Source organism: Papaver somniferum, chromosome 2 (genome assembly GCF_003573695.1).
Source record: "Papaver somniferum cultivar HN1 chromosome 2, ASM357369v1, whole genome shotgun sequence".
NCBI lineage: Eukaryota > Viridiplantae > Streptophyta > Magnoliopsida > Ranunculales > Papaveraceae > Papaver > Papaver somniferum.
In genome coordinates this window covers 29765960-29775664 of record NC_039359.1, presented here as the reverse complement: position 1 = coordinate 29775664, position 9705 = coordinate 29765960, and the positions used below count along the sequence as shown (strand labels likewise).

At 35.2% G+C, this 9705-nt stretch overlaps 2 protein-coding genes across 3 annotated transcripts; one reads left to right on the top strand and one right to left on the bottom strand.

Moving 5' to 3' along the window:
• The first annotated feature begins 249 nt into the window (after positions 1-249).
• Positions 250-1264, top strand: LOC113347249 (RING-H2 finger protein ATL78-like). The gene has a single exon (XM_026590862.1). It carries the CDS (start codon positions 301-303, stop codon positions 1063-1065), a length of 765 nt encoding a protein of 254 aa, XP_026446647.1. The 5' UTR covers positions 250-300; the 3' UTR covers positions 1066-1264.
• Positions 1265-2168: 904 nt separating this feature from the next.
• LOC113347248 (cytochrome b-c1 complex subunit 6-like) lies at positions 2169-6395 on the bottom strand. Of its 2 annotated transcripts, none has more exons than XM_026590860.1 (5): positions 6248-6395; positions 5950-5987; positions 3319-3403; positions 2649-2732; positions 2169-2481 (listed from the first exon to the last, which is right to left on the bottom strand). In XM_026590860.1, coding segments are annotated over exons 2-5 (204 nt in total). In that variant the 5' UTR covers positions 5952-5987; positions 6248-6395; the 3' UTR covers positions 2169-2448. The 2 variants fall into 2 exon arrangements, with proteins under 2 accessions (XP_026446645.1, XP_026446646.1); XM_026590861.1 differs by having other exon boundaries at positions 5950-6032; positions 6248-6366.
• Positions 6396-9705: the final 3310 nt, after the last annotated feature.

Below are 9705 nucleotides of genomic sequence, written 5' to 3'. Positions count from 1 at the left end.
GGATAGTGGTAGGAGAAATGAGAGTCTAAATAAGATTTGTTTATGCCACGTACTGTACACTGTCAACATTTCAATCTCTTTATGGAGTTAAACCTTTTAAGTAAAAAAATATATAGAATCTGTACTCAATTCATTTGACACCAATACTTTAATAAATATCCAATAGATATTTACCAGAAGCTCCAAAACCTTTGATCGAACCTTTTATTCTGGCACTTTACTTGCCTCTATATATACACATTGCCATACTAACTAGTTTACTGGAATCCACACTCAAAAAAAAAAAGAAAAAAAAAAGTTATGTCTTCTTCCTCTTCTTCATATGGTGTTTCAAGCTTCAATTCAAGAAAACTCCTGCATAGTCCGATATTCCCGTTCTCGAGTAACACGACGGCACCAAACAAAGGACAGGGTAGTGATCCTTCTGGTGTGAATATAGGTGAAACCCGATTTGATTCGAATGTAGTTATGGTTCTCTCAGTTCTTCTGTGTGCATTAATTTGCTCACTAGGGATAAATTCAATTATCAGATGTGTGCTATGGTGTAAGAATAGAGTTTCAACGGAGTCAAATCAAACTACAACGATTCGGCTAATTAATACAGGAGTCAAGAAGAAAACCCTCAAGAGTTTTCCGACATTAACATACTCCGCAGAGTTAGTTTTACCGGGGTTAAACACAGAGTGTATTATCTGTCTCTCTGAGTTCGGTCCAGGTGAACCTCTGAGGATTTTACCCAAGTGCAATCATGGGTTCCATCAACGGTGTATTGATAAATGGTTAATGTCACACTCGTCGTGTCCTACATGCAGGCATAATTTAACCGATACTTGTATGAAAATGAGTAGTAGTAATCAAGCTAGTCCATCTGAGCCATTACCACCACCGCTGCAACAAACAGTTGTAACAGTTGAACCCCAGATGTCAGTACCACCGCCTCTGCAAGAAACGGCTTTAACAGTGGACTCGGAGGTGTCAGTACCATCACCACCGTTGCAGGGATCTATTTTGACTGCAGAACCAGAAGGCTTTATACGCAGCTACCGCGGTCATCATTCATCATAAGGCTAGTTACATGTACATATAAGTATATAACTGTGTCATGTTGGTAATCTTTGTACAAGTTAAAGTCTAGGGATTTATTAGTTGAGATTCTTGTAGAGTTTATCTTCAATTTTCCCACCAAAAATGTATGCCACCTGATAATGTATATTTATTTTATTTTATTTTGGATTAATTAAGTTTCTCTGAATGTTTCCCTTACCTTGTCTAAAGATTATTCTCTGCTTCATGTTTGGAATTCTTTTATATTTTTTATTTTCATAAAACGCTGCTTTTTGTTTTCGACATATCATAACTAAGAAATAAAAAGGGGTAAAGAGGATGTGAAAAGAAGAAGAAAAAACTATGAACTTTTTCTCTTGATTGGCAGAAAAAAAAAAGTAATGAAATTCTATTCTTGTCAAATAAAGATCTACTAGAAGCAATGGAGGATGATAGTGAAACACACTTTGGACCTTCAAAATCAAGTCAGGTACTAAGGTGAGCTTTTCTTTACATGTCTTTTCCTTCTCTTAAGGGTTGTAAATATTCTTGCTTTTCTCATTTTTCTCATAACAGATAAGTATCATTACATAACCCTAATCTCACTCGTGACCTATCCAGTCAGTGTTTTTAAATCACTCAAGATATCAATTCTAATTCACACTAGATATGGCACAATCCATTTCTCCTATTTCATCTTAGATAGGGCCAGTGATTTCACTCAACAAAGTTCCTTTTCAAGGGGGGACTTTGTTGCTGCTTAACCCCATTTCCGCTCCATACTCTCCGTTGCTAAAAGGAGATTTCACCAACTAACAAGTAACAACTACTATACCCAAAACTTTTCCAGTTTCCACTTCCTTTCTGCAATAATGTCTAGGGCCCAGACATTCGGACCCGTTAGGTGTAACAAAGAGTGTCACAACATACACTCTTATGCAACCCATGTGAAGATGATGACAAGAGCAAATGCATGCACCATTGCCCTTACTATATGCGTTGAATTTAGAAATTCTTGATGATACCAAAAGCTTTCATCTCGATCAACATAAATCATCATCTAAGAAATTCAGCCAGCCATTACACCACTTGTATAATATTATGATCATTAACAGAAGACAGGATTTTAGAAAAAGTGCACACAAACAGCTTAAGATGATTTGTATATCAAAACCTCGTTAAAATGGGGAGAGATGTCATAAAGGTCGCACTACAAGAATACCTAGCTTAGACTCCCACCATTCAGTTTTATTTGTCTCAAAGATTGTATTTGAAAAGAAATACAGCCAAAAAAAGAACAGATAGTTTGGGGTACACATAGTGACACCAATTATAGTGTTCTCAAGCTATTTTTATTTGGTTGGTAAATATAGTAAACTCACAAAATATCCTTCAGAGTCCTAACTATTTCAGTTTTGAAAAGAGCTTTGGCGCAACCTGTGTGGCAAAGAAATAATTTCAGCATAAAATCTAAGATTTAAACTTTATTGTCAATGGTAAAGAAGATGAAAGTGGAAAAAAGAAATAATTTCGGCATAAAATCTAAGATTTAAACTTTATTGTCTATGGTAAAGAAGATGAAAGTGGAAAAGAAGAACACTTACACATTTGTCAACACAGGACCAGTAATCGAAGTACTGTCCTGTACAATGCTTAGTATCATCGCCTTCAATCCTTTTAGTACAATTCTGTGGATGCATAATAATTGATATTAAACCAGGGTTCACAACTGTCATCAAATGATATATAATTGCAACATCCCTAAACGACTAATAGGCCCATACTTGCTTCATATTCGCATAAGGCACTATACTTGCTTTGAACAAATAAGCCCCTGAAAACAGGCAGATGTAAATCACAGGTGGGAAGACCTCCAGAAGAACTACTCAAGCCCATATTGCACCCAGCTAAATTTTAAACAATTTACAGGTTCCAATCTAGAACTATCTAAAATCATTCATATCTTTATGACCGTAAGGAAACAATAAAATCTATAACAGGCCACGCATACTAATATCTAATATTTGACATTTAGGAACAGCAAAAGCAAGCTGCTCCATAAGATTGAGAGCATTCTGTTGTCAAGGTAAGCTGATCAATGACTCAAATTCTGAAGTGGCTGAATTGGGCAAGGCAATCATGCATTTGACAAAGCAACCAAGATTATCTATGAAATCTATGGTGCTTGGGTAGAACAATTCATACAATACAGTTTGAGCAGTCCCTTGTCAGGAGTGCATGAATCCATAATGATAAACTAAGTAATAATCTTACCTTATACTCAAGTAAAGCTTTTACACACTTTGGCTTGCATGATTCTTCCAGATACTCCTTGGGGTTAATAGGATCCTCGTCCGCCCTAGATATATATATAGAGAGAGAGAGATAGATCAGCACTCTACTGAGAGATTGAACTAAAAAAACATGTTGCATACTCATTCATCAAATCAGGTATAGACAACCTATAGGCAGTGGACTGCTTGATAGATAAGAATCATAAGATATAAAACTAGTTGACATCAAGCAATGACCAGATTCTCAGACAGGTAAACAACCAATACCAGATTAGCTGCTGCTTTGAACTTGCTTTTTCTGTTTGTTGCATACTCATCTAAGTGAAAACATCTATAGCAGTTCACGGGTCATTATGCATGGTTACCACCAGAAAATTAATACATTTAGCTTCAAATAGACGTCTAACTTTCTCGCATATGCTTTTTGGTGTCAGCTTAAAAATAACATCACCTAAGAGCATCCACAGTGGGAGAGTATAACCAAAAATTTGGGATGAGATCGTAACACAATGGGACGGAGTAAAGATCAAATCCCAACCAAAGATCAAATTCCAGACCAAATATGGTCGCGACCAAATCCCAAATTCTAATATAGTCGGGCGTAAATTTAAAGTACGCTTGTTGCTGGGCGTAAATTTAAAGTACGCCCGATGAAATTTTAATTAAATAAAAAAAAAAGAATGAGGCGGACTTTTAAAGTCCGCCTGATGAAAGTTGCAAAGAATGGGGCGGACTTTTAAAGTCCGCCTGATGAAATTTACAAAAAATGGGGCGGACTTTTAAAGTCCGCCTGATGAAATTTTGCAAAAAAAAATGGGGCGGACTTTTAAAGTCCGCCTGATGAAATTTTAATCATGTACCGTTGCGTCACAACACGGACTAACCCAAATTTTGGTCTTTTTTTTGATCTTTGATCTTTGGTTTTGATCGCACCACTGCAGTTGCTCTAAGATCCCACTGTGAAGAGCCAAATAGTTTAGCCAAATTCTTTAGTTAAATTTTAACTATGCAACTTGAAATAATTGCCTATCCGGTTTCAATGCTTAAAATCACAGCTTCAAGGTTTTTGAGATGATCTCTTCCCCATAATGTTAAATATTTCATTTATAATTTTATATAGATAAGCCACATAGACCAACAATCCCTACAGAAGCTGCAATAGATTTCAGATTATGTTAGAAGAATATGAAGCTCTCTTTAACACTGTTACAGACTTACAGTCATCATTTTTGTGAAAAACCTTATTTTAAAAAATTCCTTCTTGGACATTTATGTTTCTTTCACGTTACATTGTAGGACACCAGACTTAGTTCAGCTTTCTTCTAAAAGAGTCGTAAAAATAATCAGAATGTTGATGATTCTCGTGTCAGGTATATTGGGTCAAGGCAAGTAGTGACGTTAAGTTTTGAGGTTATAGCCTCAGTAAAGCCTTGTTTGATTGTCGTTTCTGTCTTCTTTCAGGCTAACCCTCACTACTGTATTAAGGATAAAGTCAACTGTAGGTTCAGATCCAAAGGGTCCAAAATGCTAAAATTATCAACTTATAAACATAAATCTCTTTTGCTCCGTAAAAAAAAGTTTGGTAGATAGCTAAAGAAAAATGTGATGCGTCAATTAGCATATCAGCAATTGATTACATGATGTGCTAACTGCAATAAATCATGTGTTGATGTGTTAATTGCAGTAAATCATGTCCTTCACGCAAAAAATAGACATATATAAAAGTATAAAGGCATCTTCACTCTGAGTACAGTTCTCATATGTGTGATTTACTGCAATTAACAGATCAGCAGGGTTGCAGCAGCTACTACAAACAATAGACAGATAGTTTCACACACATAAATAACAAATGTAATAATAGGATTACTATCGGAAAGACAACTAAAAATCCAAATCTAACAGCATTTGAACAACTAATCCAGACTGGCGAGAAGTAGTAGAGAGAGGAAGCAACTATTTTTCAAAAATTGTAAAATCTAGACATTCAGATTCAGCTAACTACTTAAAATACGGCAAACACTTATACATAGTTCAGAATACTAAAATCAACAATGGAAATAATAGTTGAGAATACTAAAATCAACAATGGAAACAATATCTGCGTAATCATGACTATCTCCAACTATTGATTTTTAATCCAACTCAACTTATTTCTTGTTTCAAATTTAAATTGGTCGTCCTATATAAATGTAATACGGAGACGTGCTCACAGACTCAGTTTCAACTGAAAAAAGTCATATACGAACCTAATTGATAAGAACTCTGTCTAATTTATATTTATTATGTATCACCAAATAAAGATAAACAATCTTCAATTTCATATCCATATCGAACAGTTCCACCATATCAGTTTCAATTCTAAAAGAGATAAACATATTTGTAAGCCAAATAAAAGCTAAGTAAGCATGGGCCAATACAAAGATGTTAGGTTTCAAAGAGCCATAACAATATCGTAGCAGTAAAGCTAATAAGAACGGCAGACAGTGAAAGATGGAGCAAAAGATTATACAAGTGTGAGAGGCAGATCAAAATGATCAATTCTAAGTGGCGTGACATTAAAAAACAATAGATGCATTAAGTGAATGATGAAATACTACAACAAACTACTCACATGGAAATCGACGACTGACTTTATGCAAATGATTACCCCTGCACAAACCAAATAGAATGTTTCTGTTTTCAGCGTCCAACAACCTAGATAAGTACTCATCAAGAAGGATATCAAATCTAGATCAGTTTATCTTCCACCACAAATCGGTTAAAAATAATGGATATAAAAATTACAGATTCAAATTGCAGTCCAGATTGTAAATTGACAAAGGCGAAGAAAATTAGAGCTTTCATTTTCTATATCGATCTAATCAAACAAAATCGATCTATCGTGAATTAAAAATGAGAAACCAAGATACCTGATCAGATGAATCGAAACTTTAGCGAAAAGTTCTGACGGGGAACTGTGGAGAGAAGCGATACAGGACTTGGGAGACGAGAGAGATGAGACGCGGATATCTTTTAGGTGTCTTTCTCTTTTTATTGCTGACTCGGCGACTAAATAGTTTGGCCCGTTTGCAGACTGACCACATTTCTCACGGAAGAAGTTCTATCTCAAGGTTGATTCCATGGGAGTTGCACGAGAACCAACCCCATCTAATCGAACCCGCCTAAACCCGATGCAAGATTGTAACGGCTTGATATGTGGAATGTGATTCGTAATTTCTCCCTCCATTTCAACAACGCAGGTTTGTGTGTAAATTGTTTATGATCACTCCCTGAATACACATGCTTGCCTATTATTTTGAAATGAGGTAATAAAAAACTCGAAATAGATGGTTCGGTCTATAATTTTGATATAAAAATTAACTGAACGGTTGGTTTTAAATCAATTGCTAAGGTCGTTCGTTAAAGTTAATCATACCCCTCCAATTATCGATATGTAAAAACTAAAATTGCTTATGATCACTCTTTGGACAACCTGGAAAGATAGGTGTGTTGCTGTTTTTCAGAATGTCAAGCCAAACAGATTGACATCCATGAGTAATATTGCTACTCCGGTGGATAAATGTGGATTTAATAATAACAATGTTATTGTCACTAATGATAGTTTACAATTACAGGTTCACAAATGGGATCCACCAAATAGAGAATATGTTAAAATTAATATTGATGCATCATTCCTCAAAACACCTTGTATAGGAGGAATTGGACTAATAGTGATAAATTTTGCAGGCCACTGCCTTGGAGTTAAAGGGTGCTTTTTCAATGGAGGAATGATAGATGATCAAGAGATGGAGCAGCTGGAATATTTGGCCATGAAACATGCAATGGAATGGGAAATTGCTAGAGGACTACACCAAAGCTGTTTTTGAGTCTCATAGTGAAGTTTTAGTGAAATCAATAAAAAAAACAAAATTCTTATGTTCATTGGATGAATCATAGAACTATCCTTAACATCAAATATCTCTTACAAAATCATGAGTTTTTTCTCTTGTCAAGCAGTAAATAGGCCTAAGAACTGTCTGGCAGATAAAGTAGCAAAGAAAACCAAAATTGATAGGATAGATTTTGAATATGTTAATAATCTTCCAAAGGATATTTTAGATTGGGCAAAGGAAGATTTCACAATATGTAATCATCATATTTAAATCAATATAATTTTTTTTGAAGAAAAAAAAAACAAAAAAAAACTATTTTTTCTTATCTTTTACCTTTTACGGTTCTTCTTCTTCGGATCCCTTCTTTCACTCTCTCTCATCTCGTCTCATTCTTAAAATCTTACCAGTTCTATTTATCTTCAGTTCTTTTTCTTTGATTCAGTCCATCATCCCTACAAAGATTTACCTAGAACTGTGGATGGTTCAAAACTGGATCGAATATATCCTCAACCCGTGCGACCCAAATTCGAGGGTTCAAAACTGGATCGAATATAGGTCGCATGGGAATAGTCTTAAAAATAAAAATCGGAGGAGTAACCGTTTGGTGGATGGTTTTATTTGAAACCCGAACCAACCAACCCATGTGCAGCCCTAATTAGGGTTACAAATTACCATACCAAGCAAAAATAAAACTTTTATCCTATGGAGTTTGGTTAAACCGATGAAATATTATAACTCCTACCGCAGTCTCGGTTTTACAAGATGGTTCTACCTAGCATTATTTTTTATTTGAACTGTAATTTGGGCATACAAGAACTTATAGGGCATACATAGTGATGACCCATGGTGATAAGTGGTGTTTATTAAGTTACTTAAATACCCTTGATTAATTAATTATATATCTTTTTATAAAAAATCATTTTAACTTTTTTTCCTTAAATTTAAAAAATTCATTTTTTTTCTTCCCACTTTTCTTCTCTCATTACAAGGAAATGCACAACACCAGGTATTTCTTACAAATCCTATTTTTTTACGTTTGATTAATCGATTATGTTTGAATCGAAAAAAATAGAGTTTTATAACAGTTACAGAGCGGAGTTCGGCTGATAACTATAGCGCCCCCTAAGCTAGCAGCTGACTAATCCAAGAAATTTACTAAATAAGAGGCACTAAAATTTAAATCAGTTACTTAAACATTCAATTAAGAAATCTGCTACAAAACTTAACCCAAAACGAGCCCCGCTCAGAAATATATATATATACAAGAACTTCTCTCAAATGAAACATATACAGTAGTCATTTCGTTACAAATAAAATATACAACATAATAAACATAGCAAATGTTAACTCAACTCCTCGAAGCTTCCGCTGCGCACCTCTTATCTGTCTCTGAAACTGAAAATGGGAATGGGTGAGCACATCATCCCTAAAAGGGGTGCCCCGCAGGAATAAACATTTAACTTTCATGTAATCATTGAAAATGATTTGAAAACAATTCATGTTTTCCCTAAACGCTAAAGCGCAACCAATTTCACATAGGTAAACAATCATGTATATGGAACTAACTCCTTCCAACCATTATATAATAATGGTGACTCGTCCGGCACCTAGATAGTTATATGGTGACTCGTCCCGCACCTAGTGATTGCATAAAAGCTCGAATTCATGTAGATATAAATGAAGGAGCAGTATCCTATATACCACAAATGGAAATTATCATTTCCCAAACAATTCATAAAGACAAACAAAGCATTACAATTCCTTTCCAAGCAATGGAAAGATTAAAAGAAATAACAGAACTTTCGTAATTCAAAGTTAAACAAATGCATGGAAAGCACAGCCAGACAATGCATGAATTTGTTAAACTTAAACTTTGGTAAAAGAAAACAACAATAATCACAAAAGAGTTAAAGTATTCCCACCTCTTTTGATGACAAGCCACGCCTACCTCGAGATCCATGATCCACTGGTTCGTCCTTTGAATCGATCGTTGTTAATACAAACTAATTGTTAATCACACAAGAACTCTAAGAATCTAGCCGACACGGCTCACACAAGTATTAAACAAGTCTAACTAATGGTTCCAAGCCCATTTATCACTTTACACATTTTCATTCTCTAACTTTAGCATAGTTAAGGTTTAGTAATTCAATTAGGTTGGTTCTATAGTCCAATATCTAAGTCTTATGAATATCTACAACATTTTAGAAGGAATCAAAGGCTAACTCAGACCACAAGTGGTCTGGATCATCATCATAAGATAACTAGTCCTAAGCCCAAGTTCTCTAAGTAGGCCCATTAATCTAAGGCCTGGTCCATCTGGTCAACTGACAGTCTCTAACGGTCAATCTAACAGTCAACAGGTTTATAACAGTCAGTGTCAGTCAAATGGTCAAGTCCAGGGTCAATGGTCAAATGACTCAACTCAATGAGTTGATCAGGATTTACTGAGTTAACTCGGTCACTAAGACTGAACTGCACCATACTAGTGCATG